This window comes from Chlorocebus sabaeus, chromosome 16 (assembly GCF_047675955.1).
Source record: "Chlorocebus sabaeus isolate Y175 chromosome 16, mChlSab1.0.hap1, whole genome shotgun sequence".
In the NCBI taxonomy this organism is placed as follows: Eukaryota; Metazoa; Chordata; class Mammalia; order Primates; family Cercopithecidae; genus Chlorocebus; species Chlorocebus sabaeus.
The window spans coordinates 1,503,146-1,528,858 of record NC_132919.1 but is presented as its reverse complement, the minus strand read 5'-3'; the positions used below and the strand labels follow the sequence as shown (position 1 = coordinate 1,528,858).

The following is a 25,713-nucleotide window of genomic DNA, read 5'->3' as shown; positions in this document are numbered from 1 at the left end:
GTCCGCTCCGTCTCCTGCCGGGCCTGGCCCTCGCCAAGGGGCGCCACCTGGGCACCGACGCCGGCGCCGCGGCCCATTTAAGGACGGGAGGGTGGGCCCGGGAAGGCTCCGCCCCGCGTGACGTCAGCGCGCACCGCGGCGTGTGACGCTCTGGTTGCCGCAGAGACGCCCCGCCCCCGCGCGGCGCTGCGGAACCGGAGCTCCGGGCGGCGTCGGCAGCGGCGCGAGAGGCGACGAGGCCGGGGCGGCAGGAGCCGGCGCGGCGACCGCGGCGAGGGCGGCGGGGACGGAGCAGACCACGACGAAGGCGCACAGGCAGCCGGGCCGGGCCGGGCCACGGGGAGAGCGGCCGGCGGGCAGCGGGCGGGAGGCCGGGCGGGCCACGGGCAGCCACCGAGCCGCGAAGCGACATGGTGCTGCTCAAGGAGTAGTGAGTGTCCGGCGGCCGTGCGGAAGCGGGGAGGAGGGAGGGTGGGGACGACCGCCGGGGCGACGGCGCGGCGGGGGACGCAGGGCCCGGATGGACGGAGGGGCGGCGGGGACGGGGGGCGCCTGAGGCGGGCCCGGCGGGGACGGAGGGGATCCGGGGCGGGCGGCACCTGAGGCGGGGCCCACGGGGCACGGAGGGCGGCCGGGACGTGGAGGAGCAACCGGGGCATGGACGGGCGGCCGGGACGTTCGGCATCTGAGCCGGGGCCCACGGGGCAGGGACGGGCGGCCGGGGCATGGAGGGGCCCACGGGCACGGAGGAGCGACCGGGGCGGACGGCTCCTGAGGCGGCCCAGGGGGCTCGGAGGCCCAAGTGGACCCGAGGAGAGGCCGGGGACAGCGAGGGCCAGGCCGGGCCCGAGACGGGGTCAGGGCACGGAGCGCCGGCCCGGGACTGGGGGAGGCCGAGGGGACGCCGAGAGCTGGGAGGGCTGTGGGGTCGCCCTGCGCGGGCCGAGGAAGAGGCGCACCGGGGCAGGCAGGGCCTCCCGGCGGTGTGGAGGGGTGGAGGGCCGAACAGTCCACACGGAGAGCCGGGTGGGTGGGTCAGAGGCTCCAGGATGGAGTCGGGATGGGGATGGGGAGGAGCGGCCGTCTTAGGCATCGGGTGAGGGGTGGTGGTAAGTGGACGCAGGAGGAGGACTAGGAAGTCAGGGCCCTGCTCGGGCGACAGGGGAACGGTCAGAGGAGATAAAGCAGAAGGGACTGAGTTGGGGGCCCGAGTGACCGTGGTGCTGAGGCAGCGGGTGCAGAAGAGGAGGCTTTTGGAACAAGCTTGGGATGACTGCTTGGGACTTTGGGGACACTTGGGCGAGGAGGCCAGAAAATGTTGGGTAGGTGGCCAGGAAGTTACCAGGGTCGAGGCTGGCCCCGAAAGAGAGTATGTTTGTGGATGAGTATACCTGTTGTTGGAGATGGGAGAGACCCAGGGCCAGCTTGTTTCTAGGGGATTCTCAGTCTTGGTGCAAAGAGGGAAATTCTTTGAGGAATTGAGGGGTCCATGAAGCTGTGAACTGGGGAGAGATGGTAAAGGGGGTGGGGAGTTCTTGAGTAGTGAAGAGGGGTACGTGGGAAACTGGTGACATCTGGAAGGAGTTGCAGGATGATGGGTTTGCTCCTGAAATCCCGGGGACTGGGGGGACAGGTGGAGATGTTTGGCGTACTAAATCTTTCAAGTACCAGATGACCCATTGTAGAAGCTCAGGGTTCCAAGTAAACATCACAGGATGTTTTTCCTCCCTAAGAGGAGAGATGGGGTGTGTGTGTACATATCTGTGTGTGCGTGTGCGTGCGCACGTGTGTGCACAGAATTTACAGTGAAACTGCTTTCCTGGAGGGAAGGCACGTGGGCAGCATAGGGCCAGAAGCCCCAGGAGTGGGAGATGGCCAAAGAGAGCAACTTGTGGGGTGCTCTCGGCAGCCAGGCAGGCGTGCACAGGGCTCTTTCCACTTTGTCAGGCAAGGCACTTTGACCGTCCCCACCATGCTGGCTCCTTGGAGGCGCTTAGGACATTTAGGGCACAGAGTGGAGTTTGGGTAACAGGGAGCCGAGACCCACGTGGCATCCCAGCTGAATACCTCATCTGAAGAACATTATTTTGAGGCCTCACCCGCTCTGTTTCTTGACATCCAGTCTGATGTGAATTCAGCCAGGGTTCGGAGCTTTTCGTGGTGAGGAGGAAGACCTTTAGGATGCCAACAGGAGAACGTGGTGCACTTTGGGTTTTAATCTTCAGTGCCCAGACTGACAGGCTTTTCCCACCTTCTGATTCGTTTTTCTGTTCCCAGATGAATCCTAGAATCTAGAAATCTGTGGTTTTGAAATGAAGGTCAGGCAGGGAGAGGAAGGGACCTTCAGAAGAGATCTGAGTGAGGTTTGAAGAGAGGCATTCCTTTCCCCTTCTTTGTTCTCCTCCCCTTGAAGCCTGCGAGGGAAAAGTCCAAGGTGCCGGAGATGCAGAGCCTGCCTGGCATCTGCGTTTCCTTCCTGCCCGACTTGTGCCCTGTTCGTGCATCCCTGGGCAGGGGCCAGGGGAGGAGCAGGGGCATCCGAGACACTTGGCTGTGGCTGCAGCGCTGCAGCCTCTGGAAAGGGTGCGAGTGAAGGTCACGTTAGAGTGAGCCCTGCTCCAGGCCCAGCCCAGCAGTTCCTCTGTGGCCCTGTCCTTTGGAATTGTAGCCGATCGCTGCCGACGTGGTTTTGTTCCTGAGGAGCAAGGGGGCAGTGTCTGAGTGTGCAGCTGTCCTGCCAGCAGCCTCAGCGCATCCCGTCAGGAATTGGCCCATGTCACTCTCTTCTGGGTGAGACTTGGTTCCCACCCAGCGTCTGCAGGTAGCCCCTGTTGATTTTTCCAACACTTCGTCTAACAGGATTCTATTTCATTTGATTTCTGCTAACTCTCGGGTGTGATTTTGACTGCTGTTCTTGAAGATAAAAGGCTTATTGTTTTCTAGGAAGTTTCTTCCGAGGGTGCGGAAATTCCGGCCTCCAAGTCGGGAGTATTTTTCTGCACCGCTGGCCTTGTCTAATGGGAGGGGAGCCTCGGTGGCCGCATCCAGTAAACTGGAGGATTCACGTTATTGAGTGGCTGGGGAGGAAGGGAGTTGTTAGCAGGCAGTAAAGATTTGGAGCCCATTTTGTTTTTCCTGCTACTTTCATGCTTGGTGCCTTGCCTGTAATGTGATGTTTTCCTCAGACTCCTCTGTGTCCTTCTTGCTTCCTGGGGGACCTTTGTGGAACTAGAAAATAGCTGTTTACCAGCCTGGAGCAAGGAGCCTGAGTGGTGAACCCACTGCGTGCGGAAGGCACAGCAGCTCATGCTTCACTAATGCTTCACTACACATACAAGACACAAAAGGACTCAGAGGGCTCCAGCAAGGGTCTGGGGACCGAGCATCTAAGCTTGGGAACTGGCTTGACTTGTATGGGTAAAACCAAGAGTTTTTGTCTTAGCTCTCCCGCCTCACAGCTTTGAACTGGGAGTTGGCTGTTGGCCTGCATTTCAAATGCAAGGCACCCGGAGAAGTGCTGCTAGCCCTAGCACCTCTGTGGGGTTGTGACCCTGGTGAAGACTTTGCCGGCCGTGGCTTCTCCAGCAGGTCATTGGTGGCATCTCCAGCAATTGGTGGTCTTTGAGTTGGAGAAGAAGAAAAGGAAATGATAAATTGGGATTCCTTTGGACAGCTCCTGGAGGTTAGGACATAAGTTGAATGCCCTCTCGGTGGCCTTATGGTAGCAGCTTGGATTGTAATATCCGGCCCCGAGCAGAGGTGCCTGGTGTGTGTTCTTAGGGTGATTAAGGCTTCAAGGGGCTTGGTCCCTTCCTGGCCTTTCCCCTGGAGGGCTGTTCTTGGGAGGTTGGATCCACAGCAATGTAAGTCCCCAGGGCCTCTTCTTTGGGTCTGAATCCTCACCATAGTAGGTCCTCCTGTGTTAACCTGTCTTGCTAGACTCACTGGCAGGTCCTGCTGGGGGATGACTCGTTGGCAAGTTTGGGTGAAGTTAATCATGCATGTGTCCAGCTCCATGTGAGGTGGAGGCCTGGGAAGTAGCTGGGGGAGGACAGGTTTGGACTGAATCGCAGGGTTCTAAGTGGGAGGCTTCCGAGGCACAGGGGGTCCTGTCCTCAGAGCACTCAGAGGGCCATTCTGGGTGGGGAGGTTTCATCATGAGTTTAGTGTCTTACACAATAGAATGCTGACTGGGGGGGGGATCACCGCGTCACCGAGTTTAGTGTCTTACACAATAGAATGCTGACTGGGGGGGGGGATCACCGCGTCACCGAGTTTAGTGTCTTACACAATAGAATGCTGACTGGGGGGGGTCACCCGGCACCGAGTTTAGTGTGTTACACAATAGAATGCTGACTGGGGGGGGGTCACCGCGGCACCGAGTTTAGTGTCTTACACAATAGAATGCTGACTGTTTTAGGAGGATGCTTTAAAGAGTCTCGAGCAGATTACACAGTCTAAAGTTGATACTCTCTTTTTCCTTTCTTATAGTCGAGTAATCCTGCCTGTGTCCGTAGATGAGGTAAGTCCTCTTACTTTCTAGTCCATAGTTGTGTGTAACTGTTTGTGACCATTGGCTAAGTTGGGCTCTGAGTGGTCATCCTCTTTATGTAGTTTTCTTATTTGTTCTAACATAAAGATTTCAACGTGAATTTTCCTGGTGCCACTTTCAGTTGAAAAATGGCACTTAATTTTAATATCTGGGCAACTGTGTGCAACCTGCCCCAAGCTGTTGGTATGCTGGATGACTCTGAGTAGAGACTAAACCAGCCCCTTTTATCTGCTGGGGCTGTGCATGTTTGGGGACATGTTTTTTTTTTGTTTTTGTTTTTGTTTTTTTGAGATGGAGTGTCGCTCTGTCTCCCAGGCTGCAGTGCAGTGGTGTGATCTCGGCTCACTGCAACCTCTGCCTCCTGGGTTCAAGCAATTCTCCTGCCTCAGCCTCCCAAGTTGCTGGGATTACAGGTGTGTGCCACCACACCCGGCTAATTTTTGTATTTTTAATAGAGATGGGCTTTCACCATGTTGGCCAGGCTGGTCTCGAACTCCCGACCTCAAGGGATCCGCCCACCTCAGCCTCCCAAAGTGCTGGGATTCCAGGCGTGAGCCACCGCACCCAGGCGGGGACACATTATTGATGGGATCAAGTGTATGCATTTCTGGGACCTCCATGACTCAGCTGGCAAGTGTGCGTGGCTCTTTCTGGTTGTACAGCAAACCAGCAGGGCAGGAAATCTCTTGAGGCCCTCCCTAGTCACGATGGGTGACTGCTGGAAAGACCAAGACACAGAACCCTCCTTTTACAAAGGGCAGGGAATAACAAATAGACTTGACTTGCCCTCTGTCCTTTTATAGTTCCTGGGTCTGACATCCTTGTGTGTGGGGATCTGGCAGCAGGATTTGCTGTAAGAAGGTTCATAGGTCATGCTGACTCAGAGTCAGTCTCTTGGACAACAGAAAACTGTCACGGAACCTCCCTTGTCTCACTCTTTCCCTGAGCTTCTTCCACTCTCCTCTCCTGGCACAGCCCACCCCACCCCAGCTTCCAGTTAAACTCGAGTTTGGGTGAGGTTCATCAGTCAGTATAGTGCCTCCAGTCACTGGGCTTCGTCTCTCTTTCCTGCAGTGTCAGCATGAAGCTCCTGTGATAACTTCCACTCTGTTCCAAATATGAACTGGACCTTTGAAAAATGAAATCAGGCCAACAGAGCCTGCAGCACATTTAGCTGAGACAGACATCCAGGCTTGTTGGCCCCTGAGAGGGGTGGGCAGACATTGGCCCTTTAGAGGATTGCCTCCACGGGTGGGCTACATATCTGATAAGAGCTGTGGGGATCCGGGGAGGGGCCAGAGGTGGGCCCTGACCATGATCTGGGGGTTCTGGGAAGGGCAGAAAAGAGAAACGAGACTGGGGAACCTGGGAATCTGGGAAAATGAGGGAATGACTGGGTAGGTGGCTCTGATCCCTGTCGGCACTGGGGCCTGAGAACCAGGTGCCTGGGCTAATAGGTATTGGCTTGGAAAGGGTCTTGTTAACCCACCTGCTTTGGCCATGCTGTCTTTATTTTTTTTATTTTATAATATTTCTTTTAAATAGTGGAGATAGAGTCTCACTGTGTTGTCCAGGCTGGTCTTGCCTCAAGCAGTCCTCCTGCCTCAGCCTCCCAGAGTGCTGGGATTACAGACGTCAGCCACTTCACCCAGCCTGTGCTGTCTTTATTAAAAATAGCAAGCAATGATTTTCCAAACCAGAAGGCCCAGCAGGAAAGCCCAGTATGTCCCTCGCCCTCACACTCAGCTCTTGGGGAGGTGTCCAGTGACGTCCTCTCTGCTGTACAGGATGATCCCACCCTGATCGTTCGGAACTTGGGATTTCCTCGGCGTGGTGATTGGGGTGAAATGGATCCTTTGATAGGGAGTTTCTTGATGGAACAAAGGGCTGCATAGCAAGGAGGGCCAGCCTGTCCTGGAGCCCCTGGGGCTGCTCTTGGAGTGAGGCTGAAGGGCCTGACACTGATGGCTGATGGTGGGGCCAAGACTGGAAGGAAAGGGGAACCTCCACCTTGACAGCATCCACAGCTGGCGGGTTTTCGCTTGTGATGGTTTTTCTGCAGCATTGAGGAAGTGGTGGGGCGGAGTCGGGTAGTCAGAGCCTGAAGTCTGAGCAGAAGTTTGGGAAGTGAATGCTGATCAGGATTCAGCTGTCTGCCTGGCGGTGGTCAGCCCATTCTCAGCAGGAAACCATTGACGAGAAAGTACCACGTGGCCTGGGTAGGGTTGAAGCAGAACTTAGTTTCAGAGGATTAGAAAAATCTTGGAGGGGAAGGCTGAAGAAGAAACAAGTCATGATCAACCTTTTTTTTTTTTTTGAGACGGAGTCTTGCTCTGTCGCCCAGGCTGGAGTGCAGTGGCGCGATCTCGGCTCACTGCAAGCTCTGCCTCCCGGGTTCATGCCATTCTCCTGCCTCAGCCTCCCAAGTAGCTGGGACTACAGGCGTCCGCCACCTCGCCCAGCTAGTTTTTTTGTATTTTTAGTAGAGCTAGGGTTTCACCGTGTTAGCCAGGATGGTTTCGATCTCCTGACCTCATGATCTGCCCGCCTTGGCCTCCCAAAGTGCTGGGATTACAGGCGTGAGCCACCGCGCCCGGCCATGATCAACCTTCTCAGAGTCTTTGTCAATAACTCCATCCTGACTCACAATTCCTATGGGAACAGCTCAGCGCCATGTGGCTGGTGGATTCGCTTCCTAAATTGGAGGCCATGACTTGAGGCCCTTGCAGTTTTCTGATTTAGGGGGAAAAGTGAAGAAAGAGAAAGAGAAGGTCATGCCTGTGTAATCATTCTGATGGCCTGTAGCAGTGTTTTGGGGGCAAAATTAGCTTCTGGGTGGCCGGAGCCTTTGGTCTAACACTGAGTGTCCAGGCATTGCGCAGCAGAGCGAGAAGGCCCTGGCTGTGTGACGTGCGTGTGTCCACCAGTGCTTCCTGGCGCAGGTCGGCCGGCTGCTTTACTTCTTGTTTCCAGAGATTTGTGGCACCATTCTCCCTCTGGTAGCCAGCCTGACAGGGCCATGTTGGTGGGACCAGTGCTGCACTGTTGTTTATGACATGTTTCATATCGTATTTCAGGCCCACCCACTGGGCTCCCCCTCCCAGAGTGCCAAAGTGGTGGAGTCTCTGTTTTTCTTAGTTGAATGACTTAGTTCTTTGGGACAAGCGAACAAATCTCAAGAGCAAGAAACATCATCGTAGGTCTGAGGAGGCTGGAGCCCCAGTCTTCTTGGAGTTTTTTAAAATCTGATTTAATGATCTGACCCCCCCACTCCTCCTATCTCCGCCCCATCTGAGTCTGGCTGCCTTCCCGGGGGGGCAGAGCAGCTGTGCCAAAAGGAACTCTGTAACGTGAAAAGCGCCCTTCACTTGTGGCTTGTGCAGGCCAGTCTTCCTTACCCCTTTAGATTCACAAAACTGCCTTCACTTGTCTCATTGGGATTAAAGGATCAGAATATCAAGAGAGATTAAAGGGGGAAGATGCCAGCCAACAGGCTGATCCTCTTAGAACCTGCCCTCTGATTCCGGCAGCTGAAGAGAAACCAAGGCGATGAGTCTCTGCCTGGGGGCCCCCTTCCCAAGTGGCACCACTAGCCGGGAACCTCGTCCCCTCCACCAGGCCCTCTCCCCAGCCTGTCCTTTAGAATTGCTGAGTCAGTGGTTAGATGTTCTTACGACTCTTCTCTGAAACGGAGTTTCTGCTCCTTCTTAGGCACCCCTGGCTCAGCCAAGCCCTGACCCCCTTGACGGGTTTTCATGTGTGCCTATCTAGGTGGTGGACTTGGAAAGGCACAGGGACAGCTTAGGGCTCCAGGGGGCATTGAGGCAGCACTGATGCAGCTTAGGATTAGCAAGGTCGAGGTGACTGGCTTTCACCCAAATGTCCCTCTTTATGGATTTAACTGAACCTTGGTTGCTTGCCCCTTTTCATGGCATTTTGTTCTGGAATTTTGCTTTGAAAGTTAGGGCTGTTTCAGCCTTTTGGTGAGCAGTGAATTGTCCTGGTCCCTTGCTTCACCTTCCAGATTTTGCCCAGAAATGTCCCTGCAGTGCTTAGGAAGCTGCCTGGTAGAGCAGGTTTCCAGGTTTGAGGCAAAGCAGCCCTGGAAGCTGCCTCTGTTCCTTGCTGTTGCAGGCAGTGATTTAAGTGGCAGCTGCCTAGAGATACATCCTTTCTTTTTAATCTCAAAGAGAGAAAAACCCGGTGCCTGTAATCCCAGCTACTTGGGAGGCTGAGGCAGGAGAATCGCTTGAACCCTGGAGGTGGAGGTTGCCATGAGCCGAGATCGCACCACTGCACTCCAGCCTGGCGACAGAGCAAGACTCTGTCTAAACAAAAAAAAAGAGAGAGAGAAACACCCTGGCCTTCCCCCCAGGGGTACCAGGAGTTGGGGGAGAGGGCGTAGAGCTCGAGGAAACCCTTTGTCACCCCCCGCACCTCCCCCAGCATGTGGGGTAATCCCGTAGCTTTTTCCCTTTGTCTCACACTCCCTAAGCTGTCACGCCTGATAGGGCTGTGGTAGGAAAGACACATCTGTTGGTGTAGATATAACTTCCTGCGTCAAATGTTGCTGTTCATTTTCTTTTCACCTTGTTTTCTCCTCTGGACGGCTTCTCAGAGAAGAGGGCAGAAGGACTGAGTCCGGGCACTGCCTAGGTCCTTGGCCCTAACACAGCCATCCTGACAGGGTCAGAGGAGGCCAATCATGTTGACTGGTGACTTGATAGGGTGGCATGTGACCCAAATAAAGGAAAACTAGGCTTTTGCCGTGTAGTAAGTGCCAACACAGAGGGTGTACGCAGCTGGCAGACTGTGGGGCAGGAATCTGTGATATCTAATGTGGGAAGGAGGAAGACTTGCTTCGGCCCCACCAGGAATCTGGAAAGTGTCAAGAGGTTTCATTGCCTGAAAGAGCTACTTGCGGAGTGAGGAGAGGCCTAACACTGGAGAAGCAGCAAGTAGATGAGCCAGTTTTACCATTGAGGTTGTGGATTTCACAGAGCGCTGAGCACCTTTCTTTGACAAGAAATCATGTCTTAGGATCTATTTAAATGAGTGAGATCAAGTGATTTCTAGCAACCAACCCAGATCTTCCGGGGTCTTAATACCAGAAGCAGGTTCAGCACAAAAGCTCCTTTGGACTCTGTAATCTCTTTTCTGCATGGTGGTGTGAGGTTAAGTAGATTCACCTGCCTCTTTAAATCCTGATGGATTGGCTGGGAACAGTGGCTCCTGCTTATAATGTCAGCACTTTGGGAGGCGAAGGTGGGAGGATGGCTTGAGACCAGGAGTTTGAGACCAGCCTGAGCAACATAGCAAGACCCTGTCTCTACCAAAAAAAATAAAATAAATAAAAAGAAACCCTGATGGATGATGTGAAAATGAGAAGGATGGAATAAACATGTCTGATGGGTCAGGAGGGGCCATGGAGCAGCACTCTCTGTTGCTTTGGGTGGATTTGGGCAAGGCCTGATGGGAAACTCCAGCGTGAGCTCCTGCATGAGGAGACCCCAGGGTGATCCAGTTAGACACTTACTGGCAGCTGGATTATGTGTCACCATTGAGAAGAGTCTGTGTTGAGAATAACATCTGTCTCTGTTCCTTTAGTATCAAGTAGGGCAGCTGTATTCTGTGGCTGAGGCCAGTAAAAACGAAACGGGTGGTGGCGAAGGCGTGGAGGTCCTGGTGAATGAGCCCTATGAGAAGGACGGTGAGAAAGGCCAGTACACACACAAGATCTACCACCTGCAGAGGTACGCAGCGCGGGCAGCGGCTGGATGCTGGCTTCCGCGTGTGTGAATGAGTGTTACTTCCTGCATTGTTTTATATAGATGGGCTTATACTAATTGTTATAGCTTCACAACTAATGTTAGTAGTTATCTACTGACTATGTAAATGTTATACGCACATTTATATAGATGGGAATATACCATTCTATTTTGTTTTGTTACTTATCATGGCTGCCTCTCTCGGCCTGTTCTGTCTGCCTCAGTCTCTGAAGTCCACATAGGATTCACAGTGTCATGGGGTACAGATGTGCTGCAGGTTGTCTCACCCTCCTCTCCTGATGCGTATGTCAGTCATTTCCAGATGCCTACATAATCCAGTAAAACTCCTTCTGTGTAAATCTTCTGATGTCCTTGTATATGCAGATCTTTAGCAAATATTCCTAAAACTGAATTCCTAGAGTTGCTGGGCTGGTAGGATTTTAAATTCTGATATTGTGAAATCGGTTACCAGAGAAATTTTGGTACCTCTCTTTGGATCAAAGGCATTAGTTTTTTTTTTTTTTTTTTTTTTGAGACGGAGTCTTGCTCTGTAGCCCGGGCTGGACTGCAGTGGCCGGATCTCAGCTCACTGCAAGCTCCGCCTCCCGGGTTTACGCCATTCTCCTGCCTCAGCCTCCGGAGTAGCTGGAACTACAGGCGCCCGCCACCTCGCCCGGCTAGTTTTTTGTATTTTTAGTAGAGACGGGGTTTCACCGTGTTAGCCAGGATGGTCTCGATCTCCTGACCTCGTGATCCGCCCGTCTCGGCCTCCCAAAGTGCTGGGATTACAGGCTTGAGCCACCGCGCCCGGCCGCATTAGTATTTTTAAATGAAGCTTGAACTGATTTGTGTACTGGAATCCATATCAAACTATACAAATTTGCTGAATCCCTAACCAAAAGAGTAATACTTCAGTAAACGATGAGCAGACCCAAAGGGCATTGATGATGTTAATCATACATCAGCTTGAATGGAAGTCAAACCAAGCTAGTTTTAGCAGCTATCCAGAACTGGAAAAGGTAAACCTGAGTCTTTTAAAAAATTGTGATAAAGTACACATAACATAAAATTCACCGTTGTGACCATTTTTAAGTATATAGTTCAGTGACATTAAGTCCATCCACACTGCTGTGAAACTGAAACCTGGATCTTAATTTCTAGTCTCTGAACTGAACTGAAATCAGTTGACTTTCATTTGGTAAAATCCCCACTTCACTGTGGTCTGTCACTTTGATGGTGTCAGAGTACTAACGCCAGAGGGTCCAGGACCTCAGTGCCGGGGTGCGAGGAGAGCAGTGCTGTGCAGTGGGGAGGAGCCTCGCCATCACTCAGTCTCCTTGCCAGCACACTTTTTCTCCATGTCTCCTATTGCTGCTCCTCTAGTGTTTGTATTTCTTAAAGAGAATTTTGAAAAGAAATGGTGAATTGGTATTTTAGGTAGAAGGGACCAGTTGTTTCCTCAAGACTAAGTTGGTCCAACCAAAGTGACAGAGACAAGGTCTCTTCATATAAAAGGTAGGACCTGGCTGGGTGCTTCAGGGACTCACACTTGTAATCCCAGCACTTTGTGAAGCCAAGGCGGGCAGATCATTTGAGTTCGGGAGTTTGAGACCAGCCTGGGCAACATAGCGAGACCCCGTCTCTACAAAAAATAAACAAAATTAGCCAGGTGTGGTGGCAGGTGCCTGTAATCCCATCTACTCAGGAGGCTGAGGTGGGAGGATCACCTGAGCCCAGGAGGTCAAGGCCACAGTGAGCCATGGTCATGCCACTGCACTCCAGCCTGGGCCACAGAGTGAAATCCTGCCTGTCTTCTGAAAAAAAAAGGAAGAAAAGGCCAGCAGTGACTGCTGCCACACCTCTTCCCATGGTGACAAGAGAAACTTTACTGTATCAGCCATCTAGCTGCCCAAATCAGAAAGCAGAGCCCGCCCCCCACCCCACACACACACACACACACACACACACACACACACACACACACACACGCACATGCACTCGTCCTTCATATCACATCAGGTCCTGCTGACTCCATCTCCTTAGTGTCTCGAGCATGTCCCTTCCTTGCCTTCTCTTGCCTGGATTACTACAGCAGCTTCTACTGAGTCTCCCTGCCTTCCAGTTCTCCGCACTGCTTCAAGCGTTCAGTCTGGATGGTCTGTCACTCCCAGCGCCACAACTGCCGACGGCTTCCCTTTGCCTTCGCGATGAAGTCCGTGCTCTCTGACATAGCTTACAGGACCTTTTAGCCAGCCTGGGCAACATAGCAAGACCCTGTCTCTACCAGAAGATACAAAAATGAGCCAGACATAGTGGTGTCCACCTGTAGTCCCAGCTATTTGGGACACTGAGGTGGGAGGATCACCTGAGTCCAGGAAGTCAAGGCTGCCAGTGAGCCATGATCACACCACCGCACTCCAGCCTGGGCGACAGAGTGAGACCCTGTCTCAAAAAAAACAAAATTCTTTTAGGATCCAGCTTCAAGTGTCTCCTTGAACTCCCCACCTTGTACTGCACAGGTTACTCGAAACTTCTCCCTCTTTTCTCCAGCTTTTCCCACCCCACCCCCTTCTGTCTCTTAGCTTAGCCCCACTCTCTGTTCCATGCATTGGTTCATCCTGACTTTCTCTGCAGAGCCTGCCCAGTGCACTTCGTGTCCCGCCTTGTGTTCTCACAGCACTCCGCTGCCCAGGGCCCTGTGCCCACCCCATTATGGCATGAACTTACCGTGTTGTGCTTGGCCTTGTCTAGTTACACGCCCCAGTAGACCAGAAACTCCTTGAGGGTAGGAGCCACATCTGTTTGTTTCTCTGTGTGTCCCCATGCCTAGACCTAGAAATGCTGGCCTGAATTGGGATGGCAGTGAGTTCATGAATCACAGAGGTCGCCCCAGGTGCTCCAGGTTAGCTGTTTGCTCTAGTTTGCTCTGTCTTAGGCCTGAGGCACTAAAGCTGATGAGGTTGCCAGAGCTTGCCAAAGACTGGATAGATTATCCGTTAGAAACCAAGGACGGCCAGGGACGGTGACTCACGCCTGTAATCCCAGCACTGTAGGAGGCTGAGGCGGGCAGACTGCCTGAGGTCAGGAGTTCGAGACCAGCCTGTCTAACATGACAAAACCCCGTCTCTACTAAAAATACAAAAATTAGCTGGGCGCGGTGGCGCATGCCTGCAGTCCCAGCTGCTTAGGACACTGAGGCAGGAGAATTGCTGGAACCCAGGAGACAGAGATTGCAATGAGCTGAGCGTGCGCCACTGCACTCCAGATTGGCGATAGACCGAGACTCTGTCTCAAAAAAAAAAAAAAAAAAAAAAGGTAAAGGAATATATATACCATTTTCATTTTAATTTAAAAAATTTTTTCTAGGCCAGGCGCAGTGGCTCACGCCTGTGATCCCAGCACTTTGGGAGGCTGAAGCAGGCGGATCACAAGGTCAGGAGATTGAGACCATCCTGGCTAACATGGTGAAAAAATTAGCCGGGTATGGTGGCAGGCGCCTGTAGTCCCTGTTACTCAGGAGGCTGCAGCAGGAGAATTGCTTGAATCCGGGAGGCAGAGCTTGCAGTGAGCTGAGATCGCACCACTGCACTCCAGCCTGGGCGACAGAGCGAGACTGTCTCAAAAAAAAAAAAAAAAAAAAAAAAAAAAAAAAATTCTAAATGTTTTCCTAGTACGTCAGATCACACACCCACCAGAAAAAAAAGGGGAGGAGGGGCAGGGCAGGGCTTATACTGTACATATTGTTCTCTAACCTGAGATAAGAATTGAGTAGAAGGGGCTGGGCATGGTGGCTCACGCCTGTAATCCCAGAATGTTGGGAGGCTGAAGTGGGTGGATCACAAGGTCAGGAGTTCAAGACCAGCCTGGCCAACATGGTGAAACCCTGTCTCTACTAAAAATACAGAAATTAGCTGGGCATAGTGGCACGCGCCTGTAATCCCAGCAACTCAGGAGGCTGAGGCAGGAGAATTGCTTGAACCCGGGAGGCAGAGCTTGCAGTGAGCCAAGATTGCGCCACTGCACCCCAGGCTGGGCGACGGAAGGAGACTCTGTATCAAACAAAAAAAAAGAAGAAGAAAAAGAAAGAATTGAGTAGAAGAAAATATTTTGTCCTGGGAAACAAATGGGTCTGAGGCCCTCCTGGCCTCTGAGAGCTGATGAAAACAGATCAGATAATCCTGGATCCTATACCCAAGTAGTCAGACAGTCACCCTGGCCCGTAAACCCAGACTGGTTCATGCTTGGAGGCATCTCCTTTGTATGTTTTTCTCGCACCTTGTAGTATAATGCCCTGGGCCCAGCGACCTCTGGAAAAATGTGTAGTGTTGACGGAATGGGTGATAAGCCACAGCAGGTAGCCTGGGGTCTCCTGTGCGGTTCTGTTTCTGGTGAATGGTGGGGCACGTTGTGGGTACATGTTAGGAGCCAGCCAAGGTGGGGTGTCAGGCTCTGACAGGTAACTTCTCGCTCCTACCAGTAACCTACTCATCTCATGGAAACTTGCTTGTCAACTCCCCATGAGGAAGCTGGATCTAAAAAGCCTCTTGTCTTGTTTCTCTCTTCCATCTCTATTTATAATCCTTTTTTTCCCCACTATAGCAAAGTACCCACGTTTGTTCGAATGCTGGCCCCAGAGGGAGCCCTGAATATACACGAGAAAGCGTGGAATGCCTACCCTTATTGCAGAACCGGTGAGTGCAGACGTGGCCACATCGGCCGGGCGGGGGAGCAGCAGGGCTCTGTGTCCCACCTCCATGTTCCAGATGAGGTCAGAGAAAGGGTCAGGCTGGGGCCCCTTCGGGCTGCTAGTGGGTAGCAGTGCTGTGTCCAGCACAACGTGGTGGACAGCCCGGGGGGAGGCAGCAGTCGTCATGGCCTGAGAGCATACAGCCAGTCTCTCACTTGGGGATGCTATAATAATTTTGATTGTTGTTATTCATTATAAGATTTTAGTATATTTTTCTGGTCATTTTTGTTTTTATTTATTTGTTCATTTTTTTGGAGATGAAGTCTCACTCTGTTGCCCAGGCTGGAGTGCAGTGGCATGATCTCGGCTCACTGCAACCTCTGGCTCCTGGGTTCAAGCATTTCTGCTGCCTCAGCCTCCCAAGTAGCTGGGATTACAGGCGCACGCCACCACACCTGGCTAATTTTTTTGTATTTTAGTAGAGATGGAGCCTAGGTTAGTCTTGAACTCCTGACCTCAGGTGATCCGCCCACCTTGCCCTCCCAAAGTGCTGGGATTACAGATGTGAGCCACTGCACCCGACTCAGACACATTTTCTAGACAAATTTTAGATCATTACTAATTTTTTGTGTGTGTGTGAGTTGGAGCGTGGCTCTGTCACCCAGGCTGAAGAGCAATGGCACAATCTCAGCTCACTGCAGCCTCCTCCGCCTCCCGGGTTCAAGCGATTCTCATGCCTCAGCCATACAAGTAGCTGGGATTACAGGCGCCCGCCACCATGCCCAGCTAATTTTTGTATTTTTAGTAGAGATGGGTTTTCACCATGTTGGCCAGGCTGGGCTCGAACTCCTGACTTCAAGTGATCCACCCGCCTCAGCCTCCCAAAGTGCTGGGATTACTCATATGATTACTAATTTTTTAATCGCTTTTTTTGTCTTACTCTGTTGTCCAGGCTGGTGTCCAGTGGCGCAACCACAGCTCACTGCAGCCTTAACCTCCCAGGCTCAAGTGATCCTTCTGCCTCAACCTCCCAAATAGCTGGGACTATAGGCGTGTACCATTATGTCCGGCTAGTTTTTTTGTTTGTTTGTTTGTTTGTAGAGATGGGGTCTCACCATGTTGCCCAGGCTGGTCTCAAATTCCTGGGCTCAAGCGATCCTCCCACCTTGGCCTCCCAAAGTGTGGCATTACAGGCATGAGCCACCGTGCCTGGCCTAAGTTTCTCATTTTTCTTCAGTGAATAGAGAACATTTTCCCCGTCACTAAGGTGTCTGGTATTTGTTGTTTTTTTTAATATTTTTTATTTATAATAACTGCGTAGTATTCCATCATATGAATGAACTGTGGCTTCTGCTGAAACAGCATGTTCTGTAGTTGAGGATAGGGTGGAATTATTTTCTTAATCTTGGCCAGTCTCCTGCATAGAGTTTCTGGAAAGGAAAGATTTGAACCTCCACAGAGAACTTTCTATTCTAGTCCAGACATTCTTGGATTTATTTGGGTGATTCAGATTCTTAGCTTTCCAAGATTCCTAGGTTTCCAGGGCCATCTAGGACTAGACCTGTTGGGAGGGCTTAGGCCTCAACAGACTCAGACTACTTGGGAGTCTGAGGCAGGAGAATCACTTGAACCTGGGAGGCAGCTTAGGCTGGTACTGATTCATAACCCTGGGGAGTCCTGAGAGGTCCCCTGGCACTTGTCTGTGAGGTGGGTGACCTTTCCTCCCGCCAGCCTCCATGTGTGGGTATAGACAGTGTTGGGCTGAGGTGTCCTCCCTGCAGCCTCTGCTGACCTGTCGTCCTTCACTTGCTTTCTTTGTTGGCACCTGGCACTCCCTACAGTCTGATGAGTCTGTGATCCTTACGTGATGCATGTCACCCTTATCCTGTGGACTTTGGGAATGACTGCAATCCAGAACACGGGGTCATTGCTCTTTCCAACCCTCGGTGGCCCCACACAGGTTTAAGGACCTTGTATCAGGAGATGTGCGGTCATTGGTGGGGTCTGGGATGTGTAACCCTTAGAGTTTTCTTGCTGTAGCTGAAATGCAGCCCTCCCCACTCCCTAAGCACTGGGCCAGAAGTTAGATTCTTGGAAATGAGGCATGCACACATGTTCTTAAAAGACAGGGCTAGATGCGGTGGCTCACGTCTGTAATCCTAGCACTTTGGGAGGCTGAGGTGGGCAGATCACTTGAGGTCAGGAGTTTAAGACCGCCGTGGCTAACCTGGTGAAACCCCGTTTCTACTAAAAATACAAAAATTATCTGGGCATGGTGGTGTGTGCCTGTAATCCCAGCTACTCGGGAGTCTGAGGCAGGAGAATCACTTGAACCCGGGAGGCAGAGGTTACAGTGAGCCAAGATCGTGCCATTCCACACCAGCTTGGGCAACAAGAGCAAAACTCTGTCTAAAAAAAAAAAAAAAGTATGCAGTGTGGCTGGGTGTGTCTGGTCTGGGGCCAAAGGTGGATTTTCTTGGCGTCTAAGAGAGTCGCAGTGAGCATGCGTTGTAAGAACCTTAGCCAACTTGGCATAAACGAGGCAAACGGATAGTGTGGACATCTCCCTGCCTGGGGCAGAGTTCTGGGTACACAGCTTGTGCCAACTGAGAGATGCCCCTGTTCTCTGTGTAATTCTGGGGAGAGTGTTGCAGCTGACATGGGCATTTTTCTGCACATTAAATGTTAGTTCATATATTGATCCTTGGCCAAAAGTAAAAGAAAAAGAAAAACATAATTTCTGTATCAGTACCCTGCACTTACCGATCGCGCCACTGGAGCTCCTCTGGAAAAATATAATTTCTAACTATTTCATGGAGACAGGGAGTAGGGGAAGGAAGGTTGGTTTCCTCAGTGGGTACTGGCCTCCTGTTCAGGATACACCTTCACACAGAATGGACGTGTTGGATCTTGGATCTGTTTAGTTAGACACTTGCTCTTTTATGAGACGGAGTCTTGCTCTGTCGCCCAGGCTGGAGGGCAGTGGCTGGATCTCTGCTCACTGCAAGCTCCGCCTCCCGGGTTTACGCCATTCTCCTGCCTCAGCCTCCCGAGTAGCTGGGACTACAGGCGCCCGCCACCTCGCCCGGCTAGTTTTTTGTATTTTTTAGTAGAGATGGGGTTTCACCGTGTTAGCCAGGATGGTCTTGATCTCCTGACCTCGTGATCCGCCCGTCTCGGCCTCCCAAAGTGCTGGGATTACAGGCTTGAGCCACCGCGCCCGGCCTAGACACTTGCTCTTTTAAAACAAGAGGTAGAAATAGGCAAGGAAGGCTACCTTCCAGTTCCCTTGGGGCTGATGGGAGAGAGGTTATTAGTTCAGACATCTTCGCTTGGCCTCAGTAGATCCAAGTTTGAAGGAAGATAGATGGAGGAGCATGAAGTAAAATGCCCCATGGCTTTTGGAAGGCTCTTCCTTCCTCTGAGTGGAATGCAGACAGATTGGGACGCTCTGGTAATGATCAGCTCTTGCTGTTCTTAGCTTGTTTCCCTCTCTTTTTCCGTTGAAGCTGATGGGTTGGAAGTGAGGAGAGGGTGAGATAGGAGTTGGTCTGTGAGTGAATGAAAGTGGGAAAAGGAAGAGCAAGTTTGTTTCTCCTTCCATCCCTTCCTGGAACCATAGCCCTCGGCTCATGCAGTATCGCTAAGCCATGCTTTTATTTATTTATTTCAAACTTTTTTATTTTTTGAGACAGAGTCTTGCTCTGAGTCTTGCTCTGTCACCCAGGCTGGAGTACAGTGGTGCAATCTCAGCTCCCTGCAACCTCTGCCTCCTGGGTTTAAGCAATTCTCCTGCCTCAGTCTCCCGAGTAGCTGGGATTACAGGCATGCGCCACCGCGCCCTGCTAATTTTTGTATTTTTAGTAGAGACGGGGTTTCACTGTGTTGGCCAGGCTGGTCTTGATCTCCTGACCTCAGGTGATCCACTCACCTCAGCCTCCCAAAGTGCTGGGATTACAGGCGGGAGCCCCTGCACGTGGCCCTGCCATGCTTTTAAAATGCCTTATTAGTCTTATTTGGAAATCCCTGCTCTCCCACTGCAAAAGATTTCCTGTGGCTTTTCTGTGTACCTCGGGTTACAGTTTGCACAACAGGGAATACTGGAATGCAGAGGTGTTTGAGGGCCTGGGAGGCCTGGAGAAGGTTTGGGGAGGATTGTTTGGTCACTGAAGTTGGCATGAAAAGGTGAGCAAGGGCTGTCACACTCATGGATTCGGAAAGCCAGTTTGTCAGAACTGAGTGGATGTGTCTCACGATCTCACAAAGACAAATGTATAAAAACCCCAGCACCAATCTGTGAAGTGACACTGAAATGCAGAATGACTACCGAAACCAGGCATCCCATTTGATGATCAGGGCATTCTCTCCTTGTGGATTCTTCTACATGAGAAACCAAATGACAATCAGAATGCCAGTGTGTGGCGAAGAACGTCCCCTTGGCTGAGTGAGCAGATTCCTGGTCCGTTGATGAGCGCGTCTCGGAGAGGCCGAACCAGGAGAGGCTTTCTTAGAGGAGGTGGATTCAGGAGAGGTGCTCAGCTGGAGGAGTTTAATGGCTGGTGTCATCAGACCAGGCCAGCCTGGCACTGCTGCCCCCACTCCAGGGATGGCGCTGCCAGAGATGCCACATGTGCGGGCTGGGGCTCCCGGGCCCACCGGGGCACAGCAGAGTTTCTGCCGCCGAGATACTGTACCCATCATTTCCTTTTCTTGTTCTAACGTGGTTTTCTTTAAGCTGCTCACAGGCGGTGACTTCAGTGGAGGCCTTTCGGTTGTGATCTTAATCTGGTGCTTCCTTCTAAGTGTCTTTCGTTGGGTTGGGGAAGTTACAGTCTTTTGGGTTATTTCTGTACATGATGGCTCTTATTCTTTTTTTTCTTTCTTTTTTTTTTTTTTTGAGATGGAGTCTCGCTCTGTCGCCCAGGCTGGAGTGCAGTGGCCGAATCTCAGCTCACTGCAAGCTCCGCCTCCCGGGTTTACGGATGGCTCTTATTCTTTATATTTCAACTTTGCCTCATTTTGTGCTCAGGGGTAACCTTCATTTCAGTTATGGAGTTTGTTAGCCCCGTATCCTCTACAAACATGGCAGTGGGCAGCCAGCAGAAATGGACATAGCTCCTAAATTCAGAGGGTACAGAATGAACCGGGCAGTCTCAGGAGCAGCTAGTCCACTCCCCAGTGACATGAGAGCTGCAGTCATTTTCTCTGATAAATAATTGAGCCATCTTTCTAAGGGGTTCCCATTACAATGAGCAGGAGTGCCGTGCCTGGAAGGTTCGATTACAGCGAGGGGAAGGGTGCAGGAGGCAGAGACAGTGCCTGGCCCCAAGCCCCCGGCTCTGGGCCCCGGGAGGTAGAGGCTGGGGTGGAGGTGGGAGGCGCCTGGGAATCCTCTGATGCGAGAGTGATGGGTTGCGGCACCTCCCCTGGTCAGAGCTGGTCCCTGTCAGTGTCCTGCCGAGAAGAATCCCAGGAAGCCCATGGTGGCGTCGCTTTAATTAAATTCCCTATTTGGTTTTTTGGGACATTTGTCTGAGTGAAATTTGTGGGTTGGTGCGTTAAGGTATTTCTGACTCCCTGGGGCTTGGAGGTGACTGTAGAATAAGCCACAGGGAGTGAAGAACTCTGCCATTCATCCTCCCTGTGGGGGGGGGCAGATGTTTCTGCATCCTCATTAATCTTTTTCTCTCTTCTTTCCATGTCCTTGCCTGGGAGCAGTTATCACAGTAAGTATCGCCGAGGGGGCTGGAACTGTAGATGACGTGTAAGAACAGGAGAGAGAAAAATGTGACCGCACTGGTGGTCTCGGGTATTCTTTCCTGTGGCTGATGTTTGGAGTTGCTGAGGCTCAGTCCTGTCAATGGACTAACGAGGAACCTGTTAACTGGCATGATGACCTGCTTTAGGCTGCATTGGCCTGTGGCTCCATCAGGTGCATCCTGGCTGTGAGTCTGACTTGTACACAGTGGCTCGAGGCCGTCCCTCCCCAGGTCACACCTTTTCAAGGTTGTGGAGAGATCTCCATTCAGCTGACCTGACCGACATCCCTTTCCCATCTGTGCATCTGTTGACCCCACTGAGCACTGACCCTTGGCAAAATCGTGAAGTTAGCAGGGTTTTTCTTCCACAGCCATCCCCTCTGTCATTGTCCACCCCCAGCTATTCAGCACACCCATCTGAGTGCCCTGTCCCTGCTGGTAAACACTGGCTGTCTCTGGGAAACTGGGTCCTGCTGAGGAGTTAATGGGTTAATGTGTGTCTCCTTTGAGAAGTTCCAATTTTTAAGAGGCAGTAAGGGAGGGAGGCAATAATTAGCTTGAAGGGTTGAGTTACTGAGAAGAGAACTGAAGGTCTCAGCCACAGGCTACTTGGCGGGAAGGGGGCTGTGGTCAGTATCTTTGATGGGTTAGGAAGTCTTCCTGTGCCCTTTCCACACGACTTACTACCCATCAGCACGTGGCACACTGAAGTATGCTAGAGTGGCTAAATGCATGGATTTTTGAGGTCAGACAAACCTGTTTTGAGGCCCAACTCTGTCATCATCTCTGTGACTTTTTTGTTTTTTTTAAAACAGTCTTGCTGTTACCTAGGCTGGAATGCAGTGGTGCAATCTCAGCTCCCTGCAACCTCTGCCTCCTGGGTTCAGGCGATTCTCCTGCTTCAGCGTCCTGAGTAGCTGGGATTACAGGCACCCACCACCACGCATGGATAATTTTTGAATTTTTAGTAGAGACAGGTTTCACCATGTTGGCCAGACTGGTCTCGATCTCGTGACCTCAAATGATACACCCGCCTTGGCCTCACAAAGTGCTGAGATTACAGGCGTGAGCCACCATGCCCAGCCCGATCTCTGTGACTTTGGTTAAGTCACCTAACCTCTTTGAACTTCACTTTCCTCATCTGTAAAATGAGGGTGATTCCACAGAGCTCTCAGGCTGGGGTGGGGATTGAATGTCTGGGAATGTGGGAATCATGCATGCCTAGTGTGTCATGGGCTCCCAGTCAAGTTAGCTGTTACTAGAAGGCAGAGGCTGGAATCTCCCAGCTGCCCGTGATCCATTAATGCCCATCTCCAGTAATGGGAGATGGTTACTCTCAACTGTGAACCTGTGACTTTCATGTATTTTTTTTTCCTTCTTCCAGAATGAGTACATGAAAGAAGACTTTCTGATTAAAATTGAAACCTGGCACAAACCAGATCTTGGGACGCTGGAGAACGTGAGTAGTAGTTCCCAAGAGCCCCCGGGTGAGGTCTCGAGTCTCTGCCTTGTAACTTCTCCATCGCTCCCATGTGGTCCTCCCTGTGGTCCTCTTTTGCCTGGCCGGGAAGGCAGTGGCCTCTGCCTAGACCTGTCTTACCAGCATGGGATTGCTGTGTCTCTCATTTGCAAAATGTGATCTCCAGAACTTTTTATGAGGCCTTCTTGTGCTGCTTGGATTGGTGCACGTCCTGGCACACGGGAGCTGTATTTTTAAAAGACCAAAATTACAGTTTTCTATAGAGTACAGTTTGCAGTAACTCCCCAGATGTAAAAATACACCTGTCCTTTAGCATTTCCATGCCTGGGAGTTGATCAGATAGTTATTTTTACACATATGAAATAGCATATGTACAAGGAGACTCATTGCAGTCTTCTTTGTGTAGCCAAAGATTTAAAACAATGTAAGACCGTACTGGGCAACATAACAAGACTGTCTCTACCAAAAAAAAAAAATTAGCTGGGCGTGGTGGTATGTGCCTGTGGTCCCAACTACTCTGGAGGCCGAGGCTGGAGGATCTTTTGAGGCCAGAAAGTCAAGGCCACAGTGAGCTGTGACTGCACCACTGCACTCCAGCCTGGGCACCAGAGTGACAGATACCCTGTCTCCAAAAACAAAAGACAACGTAAGAGCCCGTCAGTAGGACAGCGTTAAATGAATTGTGGTGCAGCCAAATAGTGACATCCTTGCAGCCTTGAAAAAACCAGTAGGGAGCAGTCTTCAGGTTTACTGTTTAGGTAAGAATGGAAGTTATGAAACAGTGTGTATGCATGCCGCCCTTCATATTAAAAGGAAAGTCCACGCACGTGGATGTTTGCATGTAGGATCTCTTAGAGGTGGCTGTTACTAGAGTGAGGGCGGGGGACAAGCAAGAGGAAGAATTACTCTGGTTACTCTCTATTGTAGCCTTTTGTCCATTTTGAATTTGTGTCATAATTTTGTATTACATGCGTGTACAGCCTGATCCAAATTATCAGCATGTTGCCAAACAGGCACCATCTCTGGAAGGGTTTACAGTCTTTACAGCGGGGAGCATGTTGAAATGGTGTGGGCACCGTAAACACCCGGAAAGCATTTTGACCTGTAGAAGTGACGTTTAGCCTGAACTGTCAGAGCATTCGTTCTCAGTCATGTCTACTTAAAATCCAGCAGGGGCTGGAGGGGGGACGGGAGGACGAGGCGGGCGGGACACTTCAGGTCAGGAGTTTGAGACCAGCCTGGCCAGTATGGTGAAACCCCATGTCTACTAAAAATACAAAAATTAGCTGGGTGTGGTGGCACGTGCCTGTAATCCCAGCTACTTGGGAGACTGAGGTAGGAGAATCGCTTGAGCCCAGGAGGTGGAGGTTGCAGTGAGCCAAGATCGCACTGCTGCACTCCAGCCTGGGCGTCGCAACAAGACTCCATCTCAGACAAACCAACAAAACATCCAGCTGGGTGCAGTGCTGTGCGCCTGTAGTCCCAGTTCCTCAGGAGACTGAGAGACAGGAGGATCCCTCTGGCCCAGGCATGAGGCTGAGGCAGGAGGATCACTCGGGCCCAGGAGTTCATGCTGGAGTGTGCTGTGATCACTCCTGTGAATAGCCACTGCCTGAGAAACATGATGAGACCCCGTCTCTTAAAAAAAAGAAAAAAAAAAAATCCATTTTCCCATTTCTTTGGATAATTTTGTATGTAATTATATAATTACTTACCAGTAGGAATCTTACGTCTGCGGCTGTGGGAATGGCAGTTTCTAGGTGTCCATTCTCCCTAACGGGTATTTGATAGCTGACAAAAACTGCATAGTGGTGACCCACTTGTTCCCGCAGGTGCATAAGCTGGAGCCTGAGACGTGGAAACATGTGGAAGCCATATATATAGACATTGCAGATCGAAGCCAAGTGCTTAGCAAGGTAGGATCTGTTTAGAGATGTGGGTGGCCTTTGAGATGCAGAAATGACTTCTCAATGTTAGAGAAACCAGGAAACCATACCCAACTTGGCACAAAAGGAAATTCTGATGTGTATTGTTTGTTGTATTTTTAAAAGTGAGTATTAAGAGTCTTCTTGTCTTGAGTTGGGGATACCACCAGAAAATTAGTGGCCCAAATTTATGTGCCCTGTTTGGCCTCTGAAAATTATTACTAGACTTAGTAGGTGCTGTAGCTAGAGTATTTTGCCCTGCTAAAATGATGCTTAGCCTGAAAAATCAGAGCACCAGTTCTCAAATTTATTTTTCCAACTCAGTAATTTAAAAAAATTTATTTCCTGCCTACTGTGTTGCGGAATATTGTCAGGATCTCTGGGTTCCAGGTGAGGGATGCAGAACGTATGGAAAGACAGGTCCTCTGCCCTCAAGAAGTGGGTGGTAGCTTTTCAGAGTAACAGCAGTGTGTGTTAGGACACACTTTGCAGCAGTGTGTGTTAGGACAGTCCACTGCTGGACCATGACCTTGGTCAGAAGAGGGACCAGGTCTTGCTTGCTCACTGTTTTGCACCCAGGAAGTATTTGCTCATGGAATGAGGGGGTTAGATTCCTCCTCATTCATTACCATTCTTACTAGGCAGAGGCCCTGTTGGGATTAAAAGGCAGGAATGTAACTCGAATGCGTGTTTGCTCTTGGTATCCCAGGGGTGTGATACATCTTTCCTGTGGTCACTCTGCACTTAAGATATTTTGGGGCCGGGCACAGTGGCTCACGCCTGTAGTCCCGGCACTTTGGAAGGCCAAGGTGCCTGATCATCTGAGGTCAGGAGTTCAAGACCAGCCTGGCCAACATGGCGAAACCCTGTCTCTAATAAAAATATAAAAACTAGCTGGGCGAGGTGGTGGGTGCCTGTAATCCCAGCTACTCGGGAGGCTGAGGCAGGAGAATGGCGTTAACCCGGGAGGCGGAGCTTGCAGTGAACCGAGATTGCGCCACTGCACTCCAGCCTGGGTGACAGAGCGAGACTCTGTCTCCAAAAAAAAAAAAAAAAACCTTCTCAGCTTTGGGAAATACTTCATGAGAGAGAGAAATTTATTATCTTTGTTATTTTTGTTAAGTAGATGCTATGAGTTTGTGTTTCCCGAGCCCACATAGAGGGATAGCTGAAATTTGAACTTTTGTTGTGGTTTAATTAACACAGGAAATTGACTGCATTAGAAATCCGTGAAGTGAGACTCCCCAGTAGTGGACGAGTTCCACACAGTGAACATTTCCAGTGCTGACTTTGTGAAAACAAGCCAGAGGAGACGGCACTGGAAGAGTTAAGGAAGGACACCTGGTTATTCTGAGTGCTGGCTGTGTTTTAGAGTCACTTGCAGAGATTTAAAAAAACAAAAAACAGATCTGTGCTACCCTCACCTGCAGATATTCTACAGTCACTGGGTTCTAGTTGGAGTGACTCAAAAATCTACGTTTTAAAAAAGTCTTCCCTGGTGATTTGGCTGCTCACCCCAGGTTGAAATGTCTTCAAGACTGT

The 25,713-nt window shown here is 51.2% G+C and overlaps 1 protein-coding gene across 1 annotated transcript in view; it reads left to right on the top strand.

Annotated features, from left to right (window-relative positions):
* Positions 1 to 300: 300 nt before the first annotated feature.
* Positions 301 to 25,713, top strand: part of PITPNA (phosphatidylinositol transfer protein alpha) — a 43,269-nt gene continuing 17,856 nt past the window's right edge. The window contains exons 1-7 of the mRNA XM_008009798.3: positions 301 to 430; positions 4,492 to 4,522; positions 10,160 to 10,305; positions 14,920 to 15,011; positions 20,726 to 20,733; positions 22,151 to 22,225; positions 24,079 to 24,162. Coding sequence (XP_008007989.1) covers positions 411 to 430; positions 4,492 to 4,522; positions 10,160 to 10,305; positions 14,920 to 15,011; positions 20,726 to 20,733; positions 22,151 to 22,225; positions 24,079 to 24,162 — 456 coding nt within the window. The 5' untranslated portion in view covers positions 301 to 410. The remainder of the gene's footprint in view (positions 431 to 4,491; positions 4,523 to 10,159; positions 10,306 to 14,919; positions 15,012 to 20,725; positions 20,734 to 22,150; positions 22,226 to 24,078; positions 24,163 to 25,713) is intronic.